This window comes from Bos mutus, chromosome 28 (genome assembly GCF_027580195.1).
Source record: "Bos mutus isolate GX-2022 chromosome 28, NWIPB_WYAK_1.1, whole genome shotgun sequence".
NCBI lineage: Eukaryota > Metazoa > Chordata > Mammalia > Artiodactyla > Bovidae > Bos > Bos mutus.
The window spans coordinates 30,226,585-30,250,182 of NC_091644.1; the positions used below are offsets into that span (position 1 = coordinate 30,226,585).

A 23,598-nucleotide genomic window follows, 5' to 3' on the forward strand; every position below is an offset into this window, starting at 1 on the left:
TAATGGTTAGTAGTGTTAGTCGCTCAGTTGTGTCAGATTCTTTATGACCCTGTGGTCTGTAGCCTGCCAGGTTTCTCTGTCCATGGAATTCTCCAGGCAAGAATACTGGAGTGGGTAGCCATTCTCTTCTCCAGGGGATCTTCCCAACCCAGGGACTGGGGTCTCCTGCATTGAAGGCAGATTCTTTACCATTTGAGCCACCAGGTACACCTGATGGTCAGTGGGCTCAAACAATTTAGCTAATCATTGATAGACAAATAAGGGGGGCTGGAATTTGTGTCTAGGTAAATGAGGGAGTATCTATGAATCTCATCCAAGTTACATGAAGGGTGTTTTTTTTCTTCCCATTTTATTGAGATATAATTGACATACAGCACTATATTAAATTTAAAGTGTACAGCATAATGATTTGACTTACACATATCATGAGATGGTTGCCCCAATGAGTTTAGTGACCATCCATCATCATATATATATATATCATAATATCATATATTTATATATATAAAGCAATAGAAAAAAAAGTATTTTTTTGTGATGAGTACTCTTAGAATTTACTCTCTTAACAGCTTTTATACCTAACATACAACAATGTTTTGTTTGTTGTTTGTTTTGGGGCTGAGATACACAGCTAGGAAGAAACTGTAAAAAAAAAAAAAAAGGACATAAATCATCTATACATCAATTTTTAAAAGTTTGTTACAAAAACAGTGCAATTGATGAGGAAATGTGGTTGTTTCTGGCCATGTAAAACAAAATAAAATCAATTTGAAATGAAAGTGACAAATATTTTTTTAAAATAGAAGATCACATGATTGTAAAGAACTTTAGCTCTTCCCAAAGTGAGAAAACTTTGTTCCTTTAAGTCATCAAGGACGTGGTAAAGTCAGCGTAAGGCACAGGAAAGTATTCCGGTAAGACATAGAATCCTTTGCCTTTTAGGCAGACTGAGAACACTTTTCTAATCTCTTAAGAAGCAGATCAGTAATCCAAGAAAATTTTGTCATTTGGCAACGAGAAAATAGAATTTCAGTTTTTCACCAGTATAATATTTGATACTAGTGATCTTTTAAAGGCAATCTTATAATAAGCCCATTAACCCTCTTACAAAGGAGGCTTCCCTCATAGCTCGGTTGATAAAGAATCTGCCTGCAATGCAGGAGACCTGGGTTCAATTCCTGGGTTGGGAAGAGTCGGACACGACTTAGTGACTAAACCATCACCAACCCTTGACAAATGTTGACCATGACAAATACAGTTCCCTTTTTGTGAGCCTTCTACAACTTTCTATATCCATGCAGATTTTGTCCTCTGCATCCCTGCTCCTCACTCTCAAACAACCAATCATCTTACTTTAGGACAAAGCTACTCTTCTTTCCCTTAACAAAAACACATCCTGAATACCTTGCATACAAATTTATTTTCCTATGCAGTTATTTCTCCCAGAGACTCATTCACAGATAATGATCATAACTTTTAACCCCAGCAACTTCTGTTCCACAGAAATAACTGAGAAGTGGATAATTGTGAATTGTCACACACTGTTTTATAGCAAAGCTTATGAATGTACATCTCACAACTTTTTATGGCCACATACATCTTTACAGTACAGCTTCTTGATGTGGCAGAAGAAAACACATCCACTAACAGATCAAAATATATAAAGTCTTAAAATTATGCTTGGTTGTTAATATTTCAGTATTTTATCTTATTAGAAATGAGGTAGGGTTTCCCTGGTGGCTCAGTGGTAAATAATCTGCCTGCCAATGCAGGAGACACAGGTTTGATCCCTGGTCTGGGATGATCCCACATGCCACGAAGAGCTAAACCCGTGTGCCACAACTACTGAGCCTGTGTTGTAAAGCCGGGGAGCCTCAGCTGCTGAGCCCACGTGCTGCAACGACTGAAGCCTGTGTGCCCTAGAACCTGTGCTATGCGACAGGAGAAGCCACCACAGGGAGAAGTCCCTGCACTGCAACCAGAGAGTAGCTCCCCCTCTGCACAACTAGAGAAAAGCCTGCACAGCAACGGAGACCCAGCACAGCCAAAAATAAATACATTAATTAATTAGATTATTTTTAAAAAATAGTTATTTGAGGTGGTTTACAGGGAAATTTAAAAAAAGAAGAAATGATGTATATAGATCATTTGCATAAATCGGGTCATGCCAAGGACTACAGGCAGTCACCAAGCTCCAGGACCAGATAAGAAAAAATCTTCCCTTAGAACCTGCAAACCATCCCTTAGAACCATCGTCCCTGGTGGCTCAGATGGTAAAGCATCTGCCTACAATGCAGGAGACCCGGGTTCAATCTCTGGGTTAGGAAGATCTCCTGGAGAAGGAAATGGCAACCCACTCCAGTATTCCTGGCTGGAAAATCCCATGGATGGAGGAACCTAGTAGGCTATAGTCCATGGGGTCACAGAGAGTCGGACACGACTGAGCAACTTCACTTCACTAGAATCTACAGAAGGAGGATGGCCCTGCTGACACCTCAATTTCAGATTCTAGCCTCCAGAACTCTGAGACAACAAATTTGTTGTTCAAAGCCACACAGTTTATGACATTTTGTTAGGACAGCCCTAGGAAACTCATCCAGTTAGTAACCCATGGGATTAGATAATCACATCAGACATAAAGACCTTAAAGAAGACAGGAAAGATCATCCCCCTCATGTTACTGCTCTAATGCTTCTCACACTGTCCCAATGCAAAGAATCCTCCTTCATTCAATCCTCAGTTGAGGAGCTGAAGGAACTTCCTGGAAAAATCTCAGAAGAGGAACCAAAGAGAAATAGGAGGGGCCTCGCAGAAGAGCCAGAGGAAAGTCACCTTGCCTGGAAGAATCACTGTAACTCAGCATGTCATGTGAGACGGCCGTCCAAAGCCTGAATGAAGATCCCAGATCCCTAGGACACAGAGGCTCAGAGAAGCCAATGTGAAAACCTAGGTGAAGATGGCCTGGTCCACGGGAGGGCTGCCATTCAGTCTGAGACATGGCACCAGCAAACTGTCCGAGACAAATCCAGATTTAGGTAAGGGGGAGTATTTGAAAGGACTATTGTAAGTGTTTGCCAGAGGTTGGAGGAAAGGCAGGCAGTGGACAGTGGCTCTCTAATGCGGAGGAGAGTTTCAGTTCTGCAAGATGAAAAAGTTCTGGAGATCTGTAGCACAATAAAGTGAGCGTACTTAACATGACCAAACCACACACTTAAAAATGTTTAGGGTGCTAATGTTTACGATATGTGCCTTTTACCACAACTTAAAAAAATACTCAAAAAAGAGAAAAGACTTATAATATGGGGAAGGGGCCAACTGCAAAATAACACGTTGAACAAGATTGCAAGCATCTCAAAGGTCAGGTGAAAAATGGCTTTTTAAAAAAATTTTGTTGTTTGTTGTTCAGTCAGTAAGTCGTGTCCGACCCCACGACCCCATGGACTGCAGCACGTCAGGCTTCTCTGTCCTTCACTGTCTCCCAGAGTTTGCTCAAATTCATCTCCATGCTATCTATCTCTCTCATCCTCTACTGCCCCCTTCTCCTCATGCCCTCAGTCTTTCCCAGCATCAGAATCTTTTCCAATGATTCCGCTCTTCACCTCAGGTGGCCAAAGTATTGAGCTTCAGCTTCAGCATCATCAGTCCTTCCAATGAATATTCAAGGTTGATTTCCTTTAAGATTGACTGGTTTGATCTCCTTGCTGTCCAAGGAACTCTCAAGAGTCTTCTCCAGCACCACAATTCAAAAGCATCAATTCTTCAATGCTCAGCCTTCTTTATGGTTCAACTCTCACATCTGGACATGACTACTGGAAAAGCCATAGCTCTCACTATATATATCCTTGTCAGCAAAATGATGTCTCTGCTTTTTAATACACTGTCTAGGTTTATCATAGCTTTTCCTCCAAGGAACAAATGTTTTTTAATTTCATGGCTGCAGTCACCATCCATAGTGATTTTGGACCCCAAGAGAATAAAGTCTGTCACTGCTTCCATTTTTTCCCCAAAGGAGAGTAAACAAGACTGGAAGGAGCTGGATGTTGCCTATGGGGTGAACGAGGTGATGGCTGGACCATTGATCAGGGAATGTCCATGTTCATGGTCAGCTTTTGGGCTGGGGGAGGATGATTAAGGAAGGGTTGTTCTGAATTATGCTGATTCAGGTTGAAGGTGGGTCAAATGTCAAGAGCCTAGCTGGAGAAGAGACGCCCCAGTTGAGTTTGAAAAATAGAATAGTTACTAGGCCTGAACCAGGGTGGCAGCTGGATCCTTACAAATTGGACATTTGATGAGCGTTTGTTCCCTTCAATTCTGTATCTTTGTATAATCTAATAACTTTTGTGTGATCCTCAGCTTTCTTTTAACACTTCAGACAGATGCAGAACCAGTGTTTAATGTAAGTTAGATCATGTAAGTTAGAAGACAGGTAGTTCTTGGTCTGAACAATTTGGTGTCAGTGGTTAGGGGAAAGGAGGCATGCTGCTGCCAAGTTGCTCCAGTCGTGTCCGACTCCGTGCGAGCCCATAGACAGCAGCCCACCAGGCTCCCCCGTCCCTGAGACTCTCCAGGCAAGAACACTGGAGTGGGTTGCCATTTCCTTCTCCAATGCATGAAAGTGAAAAGTGAAAGTGAATCGCTTAGTCGTGTCCGACTCCTAGCGACCCCATGGACTGCAGCCTACCAGGCTCCTCTGTCCATGGGATTTTCCAGGCAAGAGTACTGGAGTGGGTTGCCATTGCCTTCTCCGAAGGAGGCATAGACTCATCATAATAAAGGGAAACCTGTAGAATTCAAGTTCAAAGAATAGAAATAATCATGACCTGGCTACTGGTTTACAGCGGGTCTTCCCTTTTGAAAAACTATCAACTATTTCCAAAAAAATCCAAGGGAAGCATAGACTTAGATTTTTTTGGAAATAGTTGATAGTTTTTCAAAAGGGAAGACCCGCTGTAAACCAGTAGCCAGGTCATGACTATTTCTATTCTTTGAACTTGAATTCTACAGGTTTCCCTTTATTATGATGCTGTCACAATGCACCCCTCCCCCAACACACATACATGCACTTTGCCAGGAAAGGTTTTGGGATTATTTGTGGGAGAGAGACTGACACGCTCACAAGAAAACAAACCTTAACATATTGATAATGTGCATTTGAAAATCCATCTGTTTATGTATTTGAAAAAGAGGAAATTCAACATAAACAAAGCAAAAATTTGTAGTCTGAGAAGATATTCAAATATTAATATCCATGGAAAAGAATTGCTCAGAAGAACAAAGGAAAGCTTGACGTTGCTTGAGTCATGACATTTTCCAAGAGAGTAAGATAGTAGAGAGTGGTTAGTTGATATTGAACTTTTAGCACCTTTGACATGAGTACTGATTGTGGAGGGGCCCACCCCTACTCATGGGTTATTTGCACTGTGGGCCTAAGGGTATTTTTGTCATCATTTATCCCATTTATCCCACCTGTGTCTGTCTGTTCCTCCCCACTCGCCTCCTCCCATGACAGCCTGGCTCATGTTTCTCAGCAAAGCGCTAAGCCAGTTATTAATAACAGCCCAGCAAGTCTCCCGAGCCACCTAGGAGCAGATGGTGTTTTTCACAAAAGAAAGAGATCATCTCCTTGACTTTGGACTTCGCTTATCGAACCCCTGAACAGTAAGTTTTTTTTTTTAAGTGGCCTTTTAAAATGTTGACAAGAGGAAAGTTTAGCAGAAGTCTTGCTTGGTTCTGGTAGGGGAATACAGGAAGCTCAAAGACTCTGGAAGACTATTTTCTCTCCTTATCTTTCAATGTCTCTCCAGTTTTTGTAAGGCTGGTTATATGATCTAATATGAATTAGAATTCTATCCCCTCCATTTCCTTCTGGATTAATAAAGGCAGAAGGAGAAGCAAGGGATTAATATGATCTCAAAGTTTGACCCAGCCTTGTGGTCATGCCAGATATTAATATTTATTAATAATTATTTTATATTAATTATTATTATTAACAGCATTTCTGTCTTTCTGTGTCCCCTCCCCAAAGAGAGGATGTCAGTGATTTCAAAGAGAAGTTTCACATATGGAAAGTGTCTGCAGGGGAATATTGGACTGGACACTTGGGTCTTGTCTGTCATTTCCCCGTGTTTGAGATTTGCTGCAGAGAGAGGGTGTCTGTCATGTTGCTTGAATTTATTGCCTTCTTGAGTGTTTACCAAAGGCTTTGTCCTTGAAGCCTTTTTTTTTTTTCTTTTGAAATAATGGTTGTTTCTGAGAGTCCTGAAAAGTAGGTCACTGTGTTTTCAGTCTAGAAAAGGAGGACCCTGAAGCTGGGGCCTCGCCCAGCCCTCTCAGAAAAGATGAAAGCTGACACTCCAGTCCCTCCTCAGGATTACAGACTAAGAGAATTTCTGCTTTGGTTACGTATGTTCAGTCCTCTTGAACACGTGCATCAGGCTGCTAAATAAGAGAGGCATCACGGGAACTGGAAGGAGGCAGATGCTGGCTTGGTACTGAGGCCTGGCTCAACAGGCTGTGTGACCTTAAGCAAGTAGTCACCCTCTCTGAGCCTCAGTTTCCTTGTTTATGAGATGAGAGTTATAACCTCTTTGATAAGGTGGTGGGTTTTACTCACCATGTTTCTAAGTGGCCGAGTATGGAAACATTATTGATGAAGTCCCTCATTTGAATTTTTTCTTGAATCTTCTTAATCTAGAAGAATCTAGAACCTCCAACGTGGTCTTTGATGGGAAAGTTTAAACTGTAGGGACAATAATTGGCTTTCGGTGCTTTTAATAACTTCATCCTTAGGATCGTATCAGCCATGGGAATGCTGAGGATGGGGCCATTGGAGGATGCCATATGGTAAGCAGTTCGGGACATTAGGCTATGGCTAAACTACAAGAGATAGTGAAGGATGAGGAAGCCTGGCATGCCGCAGTCCATGGGGTTGCAAAGAGTTGGACATGACTTAATGACTAAACAACTACAAGATCAACGATGGTGGGGAAACTTTCAAAACAATTTCAAAGCACAAGCTATTGTTTTAATAAACTTTTCTGCTCTTCTATAATCAGCATTCTGAATTTTTTCTTTTGGTTCCATGCTTCTGTCATTCTGAAAGATCTGGTTACCCCACTTCCTAGCTCCAATTCTGTGTCTGGATGAGACAGAAAGGAGGGTTGTTTCAGACAAAACCTACTTCCCAAAGTGTTACCCTGTATGCTCAGGAGACAGGATGAGATTTTTGTTTTCCACTGCAAGCTTTCATTCTGCAAATGTTTATTTAATTCCCACTATGTGAAGACACAATGCTAGATTAGCAAAGGGTCAGTAAACTCAGAATAAGGTAGGAGAGAGAAGTCATTTCATGAGCAACTGATGTAAGTCAGAATGGCCTTGATCCATGGTACATGAGAACTACAAACAGTGGGCCGGCATCCCACAGGGCCATCATTTCCAAAACTTATTCACTGGGGATGGGTATTATCATCAGACCTTACCTTGGAGAGCTGTGCATTCTTAGAAAACAGCTCATTGCTTTTCAGTGTTCCTCCCTGGGTTTACCTTCTAAGCAACAAGCTTGGGAGGCACAGAAAAACTCACCATGAAGCCGAATCTCAACCTCCCCACCCCAGTTTTTTTGTTTTTTGTTTTTTTTGGAGTACCGGTTTTGTTCCAAAGTGAAAGTGAAAGCTGCTCAGTCGTGTCCAACTCTTTGCAACTCCATGGACTATACAGTTCATAGAATTCTCTAGGCCAGAATACTGGTGTGGGTAGCCTTTTCCTTCTCCAGGGATCTTCCCAACCCAGGGCTCGAACCCAGGTCTCCCTCATTGCAGGCAGATTCTTTACCAGCTGAGCCACAAGGGAAGCCCAAGAATACTGGAGTGGGTAGCCTGTCCCTTCTCCAGCAGATCTTCCCAATCCAGGAACAGAACCAATGTCTTCTGCATTGCAGCTGGATTCTTTACCAACTGAGCTATCAGGGAAGCCCCAGCCCTGTGCTAAATGCTAGAAATTTAATTTGGCCTTAGGAGAGGTTACAGTCTTTCATTGAACCTGAAATTCTGTTACTCCAACCTGGCCATCTGCCTTCTCAGCTTAACTTGACTGCAAATAACACTTAGCTGGCTTCAGAAATCAAGTATTAGATTAAAAAGACAAAACTGCTAGCAGTGAATTTAGGCAAAGGAGTGTGTGTTGCAGGCCAAGAAAGTAGTTTAAAAGGTTTTCCTGAATGCTTTTAAGAAGTCAAACAGGTCCAGAGACCTCCCCTCCACTCGCCAAACTTAGGAGGACACTTGTTTCGATATGAGAGCTCTGCAGATAAAACCCCCAAAGCCAACAAATAAGCACCCGGCCTCAGCTCCACTCCTGCTTCATCACACCATGGAAGGTGTCATGTGGCACTGCCCTGTGGGGTTCTGCAAGGAAGCTTTGTAGGGCTGGTCCTCGCCACAACTCTGGACAGTTTGGCCTCGTAAGACTGCGCTACAGCTGTGATTCCTGGCAAGGGTTGGGGAACTTGGCAGGGAGAAGGTTGAAAACATTTTGATTGTTTTGGTTCCAGAATCTTTCTTAATGTTAAGTGCCTGTAACTGAGTAATTTATGTCTTCTTAGGGGCAATGCAATCTCCTATTTGGTTTAGGAACAGGGTCTCGGAAAATTTCAGCTTTCAGGAATCTCGGTACTGGATGATTAAGAGGAGATGTTTGTTCATAGGTAGAAAAACTGTTCATTTTAGGGCTGGAATATTTACTCAAGATGTGGGAGGCAAGGGACTTCTCTGGTGCTCCAGGGGTTAAAGCTCCTCACTTCCAACGCAGGGAAGGTCCTTCCCTGGTCAGGGAACTGAGATCCCACATGCTGTGTGTTCCTGTGTGCTCACTCAGTCGTGTCTGACTCTGCAACCCCTTGGACTGTAGCCCACCAGGCTCCTCTGTCCATGGGATTTCCCAGGCAAGAATACTAGAGTGGGGTGCCATTTCCTACTCCAGGGGATCTTCTTGACCCTGAGGCTCCTGCATCTCCTGCACTGGGAGGCAGATTATTTACCACTGAGCTACCTGGGAAGCCCTGCCACATGCTGTGCACATGGTCAAAACAATTAATTAATTAATTAATTAATGGTCATATATGGCTTGGGAAAGCCCAGATTGGACAGATATTGACATGGAGAGAAAGCTTGAGAACTACAGTCGAAGAGGAGGAGAACAGAGGGATTCCACAGAGGTCTAGGACCCTCTCTGCACTCCTAGGAGTCATATGGACCCTCATCTAGCTCTGCCAGGCCAGACAGTGCCCTCTGGCCCACATCTCTGCGCATCTGTCCCGGCTTCCTGGGGCTTGCCATCTCTTAAGTCCATCTGAGTCCCCCACCTCCCTCCATCATTGTCGGACTGCAGGAAGTGTCCACCTTTTTGACTCTCAAGCTTCATCATATCAACCATTCTTTTATCTGTTGCCAGGCAACATGCTGGGCTCTTAACTCACCTTTTTCTTTTGACTACCACTGAGATGCTGCAGTGGCTAAGGCTTTGAAGCCAAACTGACCTCCATTCAAATCCCTGGTCATCCCCTGGAGTGTGATCTCAGATAGCTCCCTGAGGTCTCTGGTCATCAGTCTTTCCAACTAAGGAAATAGAAGCATTAGCACTCACCTCATGTGGCTTTATGAGATTAAAATCAGAATATGTGCAGGCCCTTCTTAACTATAGTTATCAATAAAATCCTTTCAATCCCATGCAAGACTGGTTATGTCTATCTCCAGATGAGATAGCAGGTGAGGTTAAATGTCTGGTCAATGGCTATTGTGCTAATACCAGCCAGAACCAGGATCTCAAACCAGTTCCATCCGGCTCCACAACCTTCCTGACCCCCAACGCTCAACAGAGCATGTGTTTCTGTCTCCAAGCAAAGTCCACTTTGTCAATTCTGGCAAGTCTTACCTCCCAAGTTTCCAAGTTCTCCTTGTGGCTTATTTTATCCTGGACATTGGCCTTCCCTTGGCCTGAATCAAAGCAGCTGGGAGGTGTTGAAGGTAGAATAGCTTCAAATAGCCAAGTCTGGTGAAATGCAGAATCCAATTTATCATAAATGTATCCAAAACTTGCTGAGGCAATTAATATGGCAGCTCAGAAGAAAAGTAACCATGTAACCTCAGACAAGTTACTGTACTTCTCTGGGCCTCGCTTGTCAAATGAGAAGCTGGAAGAAATCTCTAATTTCTTTGCCAGTGCTAACATTTCTGTCATAGTTGAGATTTTTTCACTACAGTTGTTTTTCTTAGCTAGAGAAAGGTCTCCTTGAAATCATATTTTAATCAAGAAACTAGGTTTAACAATCATGCTCATAATCACTTCGGTGTAAAACCATATGCCATTTATAATTATTCTCATTCAAGCTTTCCCTGTACAATGCTCATATTATTGATGAGTTAATTTCTCAGATATCTGTTAAATTCTCTTCTTCATGTAATTCTTCACATAATTAATTCAGAAAATGCACCTTGAACTCTGTTTTGGAAACTTACAGAATGCACAAAATCCTTGTAACTATTGAATATGCCTGATTTTTTAGTTAACTTCTGAATGACTCAAAATTAAGGAGTTGATGTCTCCTATCCTACCAGGCTGTCATCTGTTTCTAGAATCTTAAAGAGACAAATCACCATTATGCTGAAGAAATAGTAACTATCCCAACAGGACAGTTCCATCGTGAAACCCTGTAGGCTGGTACAAAAGTTTTGTTCTCTTCCAACATTTGACCAGGTCTCATAATTACAGGCCAAAAAAAAAAAAAAAGAAAAACATCAACCAGGTATGATTCCTATAAGATTTCTTAGGTTTCTAAAAGATAAATTTTGTTAAACATAAATTTTGTGGGAGAGAGACATTTTCTGGAGACAAAATTGAAACCACCCAACTTTGGGATTTTATTTTTGAAATTTTGGTGGTAAAAGTAGACTTACTATATGTGTTTTTCTTGTTGTAGTTGTCTTTTGAGCAAAATGAACTTTCAGTCTTCCAAGAAAGCTTCTGCTTGATGTGCAATTATTAAATCAATATTGTTAAAAATGATTAACATCAGATACCATGATGCAGTGGGATTCAGGATGGGTAAGTCCATCCCCACTTTCTAGGAAGACAGCAGCTGCCCATGGGGGCTGCATGCAAATAACCATAATACACTATGGTGAGTTTCAATACATTCCAGATAAGTGGACACTAAATGCTGCCAGAGGACATCAGGAAGGATCACAGAGGAGATATGTTGGGCTTCAAAGGATGAGTAGGTGTGTGACAGTTTTGCATGTTTGGATACCTAAAGAGAAACTGAGAAAACTGATTCATTCAAGGGGTACCATCTAGGAGGTGATATGGTAGCGTATAACTGATAATCATAGTTACCCTTGCCTATTAAGTGTTTACTCCCTAGGCACAAGTATTATCTCATTTAATCCTCACACTGCCCTAAGGAGTGGCTACTGTCCTTATTGGGCTTCCCAGGTGGCACAGTAGTAAAGGATCGCCTCCCAACGTAGGAAACACAAGAAACTCGGGTTCGATCCCTGGTTCAGGAAGATTCCTTTGGAGTAGGAAATGGCAACTCACTCCAGTATTCTTGCCTGGAAAATTCCATGGAAAGAGGAGCGTTGTGGGATACAGTCCATGGGGTCACAAAGAGTCAGACACAACTGAGCGTGCACATACACACACACACACGCACACACACAGTTATTGTCATCCCCATTTTATAGAAGTGCTAACAAACAGAGACACAGAGAGTTAACATGACTTGCCCAGGGTCTCATGGTAAGTGGCAGATCCAAGTCAAATACCACCAATCTTATTCCTGACCCATCTCTCAACTACCAAGTCCTGGAAGCATTCTTGTTATTTCTCCATCCAGCTAATATTAATAAGATCAAGAGGAGAAATTCCCTGGTGGGCCAGTGGTTAAGATTTCTTGCTTCCACTGCAGGGGACATGGGTTCAATCCCTGATTGAGAAACTAAGATACCACAAGCCGCTGGCACAGCCGAAAAAAAAAAAAAAAAGATCAAGGGGACAAACTTGTCAGTCATAAGATGATCAGTGGGTCGATAACAAAACGAATAATAGGAGAGAATAAAATTGCAGAGAGTAAAAGCTCATAAAAAACAGATTAAAAAAACCTGAACTTTCAGCTAATCAGGTTGTTAGATAGTAAGCTTGTAGTAGTGGCCTGTGAAAGATCCATTTATAAAGAGAAGATGGTTTTGATGTGAATAAAACTGGCTGTTGTAAAAGTATTCCAGCAAATTCAGGGTTATCAGGCCCAGAGGGGTAACTGCAAGACTATCCATCCCTTTGTTCACCCAGCAGTTCACATATACAGAAAGGAGTCAGGACTAAAGAGAAAGAATGGCTGTTGGTAATTACATGTGGATATTTCCATTTCGGTCCATTTCATTTGAAAACATTAATAAATCCATGCAGTTGAAACAGAGTGGCATCTGGGGGCTAAAGCTCTAGGTTACTAGCGTCAAGGCTCTAGCTTCGAACCTTGGGCAGTTCTCCATGTCCCAGTAGGGCCTAATCACAACTGGGCACATACTAGACCCATGATAAATGGCTATTATTATACTTAAACGTAAAAGTGAAACAGGTAGTTGCTCAGTCCTATCCAACTCTTCGTGACCCTATGGACTGGAGCCTGCCAGGCTCCTCTGTCCATGGGATTCTCCAGGTAAGAATCCTGGAGTGGCTAGCCGTTTCCTTCTCCAGGGGATCGTCTCAATCCAGGGATTGAACCCAGGTCTCCTGCATTGCAGGCAGATTCCTTACTGTCTGAGCCACTTTAAGTGACTTGTTAAGCAAGAGTGGACAGATTTCAATTGTGTCTCATTTTTCTATTTGTGTCTCTAGGGAACGTCTATGAATGTTATCTTGACCATTAGATATTGATGGAAACAAGTAGGATTAGCAAATTCTTATCAAAACAGAAAATATTTTTGAAATGTGACTCATGTGTTTAAGACTATAATCTTGAATCCAATGAAAAGTGTTTTTCTTCTGATTGAAAAACAGACTTTGCAAAGTATGTTCTCTTCTTTGTCTTGACCGAGACTCCACGCCTAATAAGTAGAAATAGTAGAGGTTGGGAGAGATTGAGAAATGTGTGAAGTCTTAGGACAAGTAATAATTTTATGTAATAGAGGGGGTTTTACTGATTCATTTGCATGTTTTGATTTTCCTAGGGGACCAAGTTCAGTTCAGTTCAGTCGCTCAGTCATGTCCAACTCTTTGTGACCCCATGAATTGCAACGGTGCACTTTTCTTGGGGTCCCAGGAGTCTCTACAATCTACAGGATTCTAGAGATTTGAAAGGCTAGTGCCTACAAGCTGATGGCAGGGTAAAAAACAGAGAATGCAATGAAATTCAACCCCCAGAGACCAAAAGTGACTACTACTAGACATTTGTCTAACTTTCTTCGTGGGACACCACTGTTCAACCATTCAGTAAACAGATTAATTTGGGTTAGATTATTTGGACTCTTGGTGGAGTCAAAAGAGAATATAATAAAGACAGGTTTTGAAAACTAGATAAGAGATTATTCATACTACTTTCAATATAACTTTCTAGAAATTAATTTCCACAAAATAAATTGTTTCTCATTGCCTTTTGGAAATAGGGAAAAGAAAGGTATAGAGAGACATTCAAAACATAGGGGCAATTATTTGCAGGCATCTGAAATTTCAACATGAAATATGTTAGGCCCCAAATAACCTGGATGTCTTATATCAGAAATTGGAGTTAATGTTATTTTAGCTAGGATTTTTAAATGTTGTATTCAAAATAAGATCGTTCCACTCAATACATTCTATTACACGTTAAGAAGCGTGCTAACTTGTTTAAAATTAATCAACTTATTTTTGAAATGTGTTTATTCAGTGCATGTTTTAGCCACTAAAAAACACTACAAATCATCTTTTTTTCTGAAAATGCTGCTGTGAAATAGCCATTCCTCCAAAAGAATGTTCCTAAGAGAAAAAACACATGGTTACCAAGCTTCTAGCATAGCAAGGACTAATCAGGCAAAATGTAAATCAAGCGTCAGTTAATCCTCAGTAAGGTCTGAGTGTGCTAGTAAACTTGTGGCGGTACAGATTCGAGTGCTTCCGCTGATTTAGTTCTAGAAACAGATCTAACATTAAGGAGAAGACCCAAACAGGAACCACCCACATTCCTGTTTTTCATGAGCATTTTGCAATGAAGCAAGAACATGTTCTTTACCCAAAGAGATTTAATATAAACTCAAGAAAAATGAAATGGGTCAGTGAAACATTTTAATGAAAATGCATAATTTATTGGATTAAGTGTAGGTTACATATTTTCATTCACATCTCTCACTGATACATTTAATTTTCCCGAGTTCATATTTGTTAAAATGATTTGTTTGACAGAGATAGAATCATTACTTTTAAATAGATGGACAAGAAAGAGGACAGGGAGTTAGAAGACTATTTTCTTTAGTGTTCTGAAGTTTCATAAGTGACATCCTTTAAATGAAAATGTGAGAAGTGAAAGAAACAAAGGGGAAAAAATCACATATAGTCCTTCACCCAAACTTGACAACTATAGCCATTATTGACATTTGTAGAGAATTCTCTGGCTTTTTAAAAGAATATTTCAATTGTGTACATACCTAGAAAAAGGCCTATAAAATTTCTATGTGCAGTTTCAGTTCAGTTCAGTCGCTCAGTCCTGTTCAACTCCTTTCGACCCCATGAATCGCAGCACCCCAGGCCTCCCTGTCCATCACAAACTCCCAGAATTGACTCAGACTCATGTCCATCGAGTCAGTGATGCCATCCAGCCATCTCATCCTCTGTCGACCCCTTCTCCTCCTGCCCCCAGTCCCTCCCAGCATCAGGGTCTTTTCCAATAGTCAACTCTTTGCATGAGGTGGCCAAAGTATTGGAGTTTCAGCCTCAGCATCAGTCCTTCCAGTGAATACCCAGGACTGGTCTCCTTTAGGATGGAGTGGTTGGATCTCCTTGCAGTCCAAGGGACTTGCAAGAGTCTTCTCCAGCACCATAGTTCAAAAGTTTAGGAAGTAATTAAAAACTAATTATCAACATAACCACCACTAAGGACAGAAAGTGAAAATTATAAAAATAAAAGAGATTTCCCCCGTGGTCCAGTGATGAAGACTCAGACGCAGTGCTTCCGCTGCAGGGAGAACTCAGATCCTTGCATGGCGCGTGGCAGGGCCAAATTTAAAAGAAAGAAAGGAAATACTTCTGGAAGCTCTCCACCCCTTCCATTAACACCACCACCATCCTGATTTTATGATAGTCAGTCCTTTGCTTCACTTGATCAATTAATCACCTACACCATTGCTACCCATATTACGTACCCCTAAGTCATACAGCTTTAATTGTTTTCCTACTTTACATAAATGTATTTACCATGTGTTTTCTTTTGTATCTTCCTTTTAAAAACTCAATATTATGTTTGTAAAATTCACCACTATTTTTTTCATGTAGCTGTAACTTAATTTTCATTATTGTATAATATTCCATTATATGGATTTATCTATCTACTAATAAGCATTTGGTTTGTTTTTAAGTTGCTGCTGCTGCTTTTGCTAAGTTGCTTCAGTATATTACAAATAAAGTTTGAATGTGTGTCCTGGTGTGAATATCTATGCTTGTATTTCAGGTATATACCCAGGATTGTAATGACTGGTCCTCAGGTATTGGTTTTCATCATACTTAAATATTTCAACATGATTTTCTAAGTAACGTTTCTATTATTTCATAGTTGTAATAATCATCATTTTCTTGGATAAATAATTTTTCAGTTGTGTCTGAATTTTACAGCCTGGTCTTTGCAAATAAATTCACTCCTCCACTTTCTAATTTGTTTGTAAAAGTGACACAAAATCTTAAAACTTATAAAATTTATAGCAGATATAAAATCTCATGAAGTATTGCCTCTTATGCAGAAAGAAATTTTGTTTGTTGTACTATGGAAGATAATGAAAGATATATTTAAAAAATAATTTTAGGAACTTTCAAAATTTAAGTTATATTTGACACAAACATTGTGTAAGTTTAAGGTGTACAGTATACTGGTTTGATATGTTTATATTGTAATATGACTGCCATGGTAGCGCTAGCTAACACCTCTTCATGTCACATGATTGTCATTTCTTCTGTGCTGAAAGCAATTAATACCTAGTCTCTTAGCAAGTTTAATGTATATAATACACTTTTACGACTATGCTCACTGTACTGTATATTACCGCTCTGGAACTTATTTGTCTATCAGTGGCACATATGTAACCCTTAAACAACATCTCTTCTCTTCCCCCCACCCCCTGAGAGCTATTGTTTTAGATCAGATCAGACCAGTCGCTCAGTCGTGTCCGACTCTTTGCGACCCCATGAATTGTAGCACGCCAAGCCTCCCTGTCCATCACCAACTCCCGGAGTTTACTCAGACTCATGTCCATCGAGTCAGTGATGCCATCCAGACATCTCATCCTCTGTCGTCCCCTTCTCCTCTTGCCCGCAATCCCTCCCAGCATCAGAGTCTTTTTCAATGAGTCAACTCTTCGCATGAGGTGGCCAAAGTACTGGAGTTTCAGCTTTAGCATCAATCCTTCCAAAGAAATCCCAGGGCTGATCTCCTTCAGAATGGACTGGTTGGATCTCCTTGCAGTCCAAGGGACTCTCAAGAGTCTTTTCCAACACCACAGTTCAAAAGCATCAATTCTTCGGCACTCAGCCTTCTTCACAGTCCAATTCTCACATCCATACCTGACCACAGGAAAAACCATAGCTTTGACTAGATGAACCTTTGTTGGCAAAGTAGTGTCTCTGCTTTTGAATATGCCATCTAGGTTGGTCATAACTTTCCTTCCAAGGAGTAAGCGTCTTTTAATTTCATGGCTGCAGTCACCATCTGCAGTGATTTTGGAGCCCCTCAAAATAAAATCTGACACTGTTTCCACTGTTACCTCATCTATTTCCCATGAAGTGATGGGACCGGATGCCATGATCTTCGTTTTCTGAATGTTGAGCTTTAAGCCAACTTTTTCACTCTCCACTTTCACTTTCATCAAGAGGCTTTTTAGTTCCTCTTTCCTTTCTGCCATAAGGGTGGTGTCATCTGCATATCTGAGGTGATTGATATTTCTCTCGGCAATCTTGATTCCAGCTTGTGTTTCTTCCAGTCCAGTGTTTCACATAATGTACTCTGCATATAAGTTAAATAAACAGGGTGACAATATACAGCCTTGACGTACTCCTTTTCCTATTTGGAACCAGTCTGTTGTTTCATGTCCAGTTTTAACTGTTGCTTCCTGACCTGCATACAGATTTCTCAAGAGGCAGATCAGGTGTTCTGGTATTCCCATCTCTTTCAGAATTTTCCACAGTTTATAGTGATCCACACAGTCAAAGGCTTTGGCATAGTCAATAAAGCAGAAGTAGATGTTTTTCTGGAACTCTCTTGCTTTTTCCATGATCCAGCAGATGTTGGCAATTTGATCTCTGGTTCCTCTGCCTTTTCTAAAACCAGCTTGAACATCAGGAAGTTCACGGTTCACCTATTGCTGAAGCCTGGCTTGGAGAATTTTGAGCATTACTTTACTAGCGTGTGAGATGAGTGCAACTGTGCGGTCGTTTGAGCAATCTTTGGCATTGCCTTTCTTTGGGATTGGAATGAAAACTGACCTTTTCCAGTCCTGTGGCCACTGCTGAGTTTTCCAAATTTGCTGGCATATTGAGTGCAGCACTTTCACAGCATCATCTTTCAGGATTTGAAAGAGCTCAACAGGAATTCCATCACCTCCACTAGCTTTGTTCGTAGTGATGCTTTCTAAGGCCCACTTGACTTCACATTCCAGGACGTCACCATCGTGATTATCTGGGTCGTGAAGATCTTTTTTATACAGTTCTTCTGTGTATTCTTGCCATCTCTTCTTAATATCTTGTGCTTCTGTTAGGTCCATACCATTTCTGTCTTTTATTGAGCCCATCTTTGCATAAAATGTTCCCTTGGTATCTCTAATTTTCTTGAAGAGATCTCTAGTCTTTCCCATTCTGTTGTTTTCCTCTATTTCTTTGCATTGATCGCTGAAGAAGGCTTTCTTATCTCTTCTTGCTATTCTTTGGAACTCTGCACTCAGATGTTTATATCTTTCATTTTCTCCTTTGCTTTTCACTTCTCTTCTTTTCACAGCTATTTGTAAGGCCTCCCCAGACAGCCATTTTGCTTTTTTGCATTTCTTTTCCATGGGGATGCTCCTGTACGATGTCATGGACCTCATTCCATAGTTCATCAGGCACTCTATCAGATCTAGGCCCTTAAATCTATTTCTCACTTCCACTGTATAATCATAAGGGATTTGATTTAGGTCATACCTGAATGGTCTAGTGGTTTTCCCTACTTTCTTCAATTTAAGTCTGAATTTGGCAATAAGGTGTTCATGGTCTGAGCCACAGTCAGCTCCCGGTCTTGTTTTTGCTGACTGTATAGAGCTTCTTCATCTTTGGCTGCAAAGAATATAATCAATCTGATTTCGGTGTTGACCATCTGGTGATGTCCATGTATAGAGTCTTCTCTTGTGTTGTTGGAAGAAGGTGTTTGTTATGACCAGTGCATTTTCTTGGCAAAACTCTATTAGTCTTTGCCCTGCTTCATTCCATATTCCAAGGCCAAATTTGCCTGTTACTCCAGGTGTTTCTTGACTTCCTACTTTTGCATTCTAGTCCCCTATAATGAAAAGGACATCTTTTTTGGGTGTTAGTTCTAAAAGGTCTTGTAGATCTTCATAGAACCGTTCAACTTTGGCTTCTTCAGCATTACTGGTTGGGGCATAGACTTGGATTACTGTGATATTGAATGGTTTGCCTTGGAGACGAACAGAGATCATTCTGTCGTTTTTGAGACTGCATCCAAGTACTGCATTTTGGACTCTTTTGTTGACCATGATGGCCACTCCATTTCTTCTGAGGGATTCCTGCCCGCAGTAGTAGATATAATGGTCATCTGAGTTAAATTCACCCATTCCAGTCCATTTGAGTTCGCTGATTCCTAGAATGTCGACATTCACTCTTGCCATCTCTTGTTTGACCACTTCCAATTTGCCTTGATTCATGGACCTGATGTTCCAGGTTCCTATGCAATATTGCTCTTTACAGCATCGGACCTTGCTTCTATCACCAGTCACATCCACAGCTGGGTATTCTTTTTGCTTTGGCTCCATCCCTTCATTCTTTCTGGAGTTATTTCTCCACTGATCTCCAGTAGCATATTGGGCACCTACTGACCTGGGGAGTTTTTCTTTCAGTATCCTATCATTTTGCCTTTTCATACTGTTCATGGGGTTCTCAAGGCAAGAATACTGAAGTGGTTTGCCATTCCCTTCTCCAGTGGACCACCTTCTGTCAGATCTCTCCACCATGACCCGCCCATCTTGGGTTGCCCCAGGGGCATGGCTTAGTTTCATTGAGTTAGACAAGGCTGTGGTCCTAGTGTGATTAAAAGAGTGGTAAATGTTTGCCCTGTCAGGAAAATTCTAGAATTCTGTTTGACTTTTCTGTGAAAGGTGTAGTTTTTGGCTATAGTTTCTGTAATCCACTAAAATTTACGTATGACCTTTTCTCAACTTCTTTGAGAGTTTTTTTTCCACGCAGGCTCCCTGACTGTCCACTTCTCAGACTACATCACCGTTCAGTAAAGGCTTTTAATGTGCTTTGACACAGGAACCAAGCTTGCTAAGAGACCACCTGTTCTGAATGCACTTTGTCCCAGGAAGAGCAGCTGGAGAGAAAACCGAGGAGCAGCATTATCTACCGTTACCTGGATTAAATCAGGTGAGAAGTGGGTTTCTGTGCACTCTTCAATCCCCATCACTCATCTGGTCTTTCCCTTGCTTCCTATTCTGTTTCTCTCTTACTGTAATTGGATAAAATTTAAGGTACCCCTCGGAGTACAGACTGAAGAAACACAAGCTGGAGGTGGAGGAAATACGAGGCAAGGAATATCACTTTGCAAATTCATGTGTTATTCTTACCCCTTGTTTCCCAAACATGGAACAAGGAATTGTTGAACTTAAGGGAAATTCTAGGTGTTTACTTTGCCAATGTGGGCTTCCCTGGTGGCTCAGCAGTAAAGAATCCACCTGCAATGCAGGAGATGCTGGTTCCATCCCTGTTGGGAAGATCCCCTGGAGAAATGGCAATCCTCTGTAGTATTCTTGCCTGGGAAATTCCATGGACAGAGGATCCTGACGGGCTCTCTGTGGTCACAAACCACCACCACCACCATCACCACTTGCCAATGATTGCTGCCAAATTTGGGGCAAATCATCCCCTCCTTTAGGGAGGGGTTAGTTATCACAGAGATAAATCAAGAGGGAGAAGGTATCAATCAAAAGAGGGAGAAGGTATTTGTATACATCTCCTTTATCTCCCTGGAGAAGGCAATGGCACCCCACTCCAGTACTCTTGCCTGGAAAATCCCATGGATGGAGGAGCCTGGTAGGCTCCAGTCCATGGGGTTGCTAAGAGTCGGACATGACTGAGTGACTTCATTTTCACTTTTCACTTTCATGCATTGGAGAAGGAAATGGCAACCCACTCTAGTGTTCTCGACTGAAGCGACTTAGCAGCAGCAGCAGCATCTATCTCCCTGTTTCTCTTTCATGTTCTCTCCTAAAACTCTACCTGCCTTTTTGGGCTTGAGCAAAAAATAGCAGAAAATATTTTCCCACCCCAATCTTGCCACTTTTTAAAAGTATTGATGCTCATTTTAAGTTGAGTGTATATAAGGGACTTGGATACAAGGCTTTGAAAATTACTTAACTCATTTGAACTTACATTCCTGGAAAAAGGAGTTGGAAATGGTTCTAAATTCCCTACCTGACAGGCATTCAGTAAAACATTCTAACAGTGTGCTCAACAGACTACAAATTAATACCTTTTGCAATTCCATAATACTTTAAAAAATTCCAGATATTTTTAAAAAACTGATTAACACAGAAAGTAAATGTTAGTTGCTCAGCAGTATCCAGCTCTTTGCAACCTCATGGACTGTAGCCTGCCAGGCTCCTCTGTCCATGGGATTCTCCAGGCAAGAATACTGGAGTATGTAGCCATTCCCTCCTCCAGGGAATTTTCCTGACCCAGGGATCAAATCCAGGTCTCCTGCATTGCGAAGGGATTCTTTACCATCTGAACACAGAAGTGTGGTGGAAATGAAAATATTTAATGTCTTAATAAGTGACCAAAATAACCAGTCCATTCTAAAGGAGATCAGTCCTGGGTGTTTTTTTGAAGGAATGATGCTAAAGCTGAAACTCCATTACTTTGGCCACCTCATGCGAAGAGTTGAAGACTCTGATGCTGGGAGGGATTGGGGGCAGGAGGAGAAGGGGATGACAGAGGATGAGATGGCTGGATGGCATCACTGACTCAATGGACGTGAGTCTGAGTGAACTCCGGGAATTGGTGATGGACAGGGAGGCCTGGAGTGCTGCAATTCATGGGGTCACAAAGAGTTGGACACAAATGAGCGACTGAACTGAACTGAACTGAAAATATAAGAAAGAGGATTTTGAGGAAAGATCAAGGAAATGAAATAAACCTTTTGTTGTTTAATTTTTAAAAATTTTATCACCTGCCTTTTTGCATGACTTCAAATTCTTATTTCCTGGTAATACTGGCTATAGGTTAGAAAAGTGGCAATTTCACTGATTCCATAAAAATGGTTATAAGTGACTTTGCAGAAAAGACTTCAAAAATACACTGATAATTTATAACATTGGGAAGAGAGTGGTAATTCTGATAGTTCTTAAGCTTTTAAAAAAATTTTTGCTTATTTTTTTTAAAGAAAGAAAGACAAGAGAATTCCCTAGTGGTCCTGTGGTTAGGACTCTATGCATTCACTGCTGCAGCCCAGATTTGATCCCCTCTTGGATCCCACAGGCTTCACAGCTCAGCCAAAAAATAGACAGACAAATAGAAAATTCAATGATTATGACTTAAGATGGTCAGAATTAGTGGATAAAAGTTCGTTAATTCATTAAGGAGAAAAATATTTTAGTTCATTGATTGGTTACTAAAATGTACAAAGTCCTGACTGAAAGACATGTCTTGATCACTGTTTCTTTACTATGCAAATTATTAGATTGAGTTTAAAAAATCAGGATTACAAATGTGTTTATTTAAGGATATTTTCTCTTTATTTTACTTCTTAGGAAGCAGAAGCATTTTGGATATGACGTGTAAAAATTGGATATTAATTTCTACTACTACCCCCACAAGTCTAGAAGATGAAATTGTGGGAAGAGTTCTAAAAATTTTGTTTGTAATCTTTGTTGACTTCCTGTCTATTATATATGTTGTTATAACTTCTTAGAAAACTGATTTCCTTTACTTTACTTGTGAATTTCATATTGAACTCCAGTGAATAAAATTTTATAATTTAATACGTTGAGTGATTTTAATTTGATGACATTTCCAGTTATTCTAGAAGCTAATAAGACATTGCAATAAAAACAACATTGTCTGTTATTTAGAACTTTATGGTTTATAAAACATTCACATAAATTGAAATGGAATTTTTTTTCAAAAATCTATACTACTGTCATAAAACTTCTTAATTTTTACCATGATTGATTGATATAGTTAATAGATTGACTACAATGTGTACAATTATGAGTGATTTTTTTTTATTATGGATGCATGCCTATGTGAAATTTTATATGGTTCTATTTTTAAATTTTTACTTTGTTTTTAAAATTTATTTTGTGAAGTGTAGTTGATTTACAGTGTTGAATTAATTTCTACTGTACAGCAAAATGTTTAAGTTGTACATATATAACATTCTTTTTCATATTCTGTTCCATTATGGATTATCACAGGATATTGAATATAGTTTTCTCTCCTATACAATAGGACCTTGTTGTTTATTATGTGATTCTATTTTTTAACACACCAAACTTAGCATAAGATAATCTCTCCATATGATATGCTAATAGTTTATTCTCATTTTCTTATATATACATTTCATCTGTGTGTAGGTAGATTGTTTTTCTTAATCCCCCACAGTTTTATGTTTCTACCAACAAACAAATCTTTAAGTTAGGAATAGAAATGCTTAAAAAGAGATTCTTTTAGGAAAACAGAACTTATAAGAAAGAAGAGAATACAGAATGCAACCTGCGTTGATTTTCTGTTTGGAACTAAATGCTCACAGTATGTCATTTAACATACGACTCCCAGTAATCCTAGGAGGCAAGGGTGTGTTGTCCATTTCACAGATGAGCACGCCGAATACTGGGAGAATTATGCTAGCTGGAGACCATCCCTAGGGAGTGGCAGACCCAGGCCTTGTGCCTTCACAATCCATCATATCATGCTGCCCCCAAAGGTAATAATAATGAAACAAGTGCAATTAAAATACAGTTCAACTTTTTTGACAGTAATGTTTTATTCAAGACCCTGTGGGTATATTTTAGTATTGTCCTGATTTATTTTCTTATTCCACATTTAAGAATCTTCTATCAAAAACAGATTAAGTTTACCCTTTCCTCATATCCAACTGAACAATGT

General features: G+C 40.5%; 1 protein-coding gene across 3 annotated transcripts; it reads left to right on the forward strand.

Moving 5' to 3' along the window:
* Positions 1 to 5,513: 5,513 nt before the first annotated feature.
* Positions 5,514 to 22,938, forward strand: MRLN (myoregulin). 3 transcript variants are annotated; one of them, XM_070364618.1, is made up of 4 exons: positions 5,573 to 5,658; positions 15,692 to 15,725; positions 19,747 to 19,857; positions 22,242 to 22,938. In XM_070364618.1, exon 4 carries the CDS (start codon positions 22,262 to 22,264, stop codon positions 22,400 to 22,402), a length of 141 nt encoding a protein of 46 aa, XP_070220719.1. In that variant the 5' UTR covers positions 5,573 to 5,658; positions 15,692 to 15,725; positions 19,747 to 19,857; positions 22,242 to 22,261; the 3' UTR covers positions 22,403 to 22,938. The 3 variants fall into 3 exon arrangements, with proteins under 3 accessions (XP_014333137.2, XP_070220719.1, XP_070220718.1); XM_014477651.2 differs by lacking the exon at positions 15,692 to 15,725 and having other exon boundaries at positions 5,514 to 5,658; XM_070364617.1 differs by lacking the exon at positions 15,692 to 15,725 and having other exon boundaries at positions 5,575 to 5,658; positions 19,724 to 19,857.
* The last annotated feature ends 660 nt before the right edge of the window (positions 22,939 to 23,598 follow it).

What these genes read in the sequence shown, in the direction of transcription:
- MRLN (XM_070364617.1), top strand. Translation starts at nt 19,731, where the DNA reads ATGTGCTTTGACACAGGAACCAAGCTTGCTAAGAGACCACCTGTTCTG. An exon ending in CGTTACCTGGATTAAATCAG is followed by an intron (nt 19,858 to 22,241) that starts GTGAGAAGTGGG and finishes TTTACTTCTTAG; the next exon opens with GAAGCAGAAGCATTTTGGAT.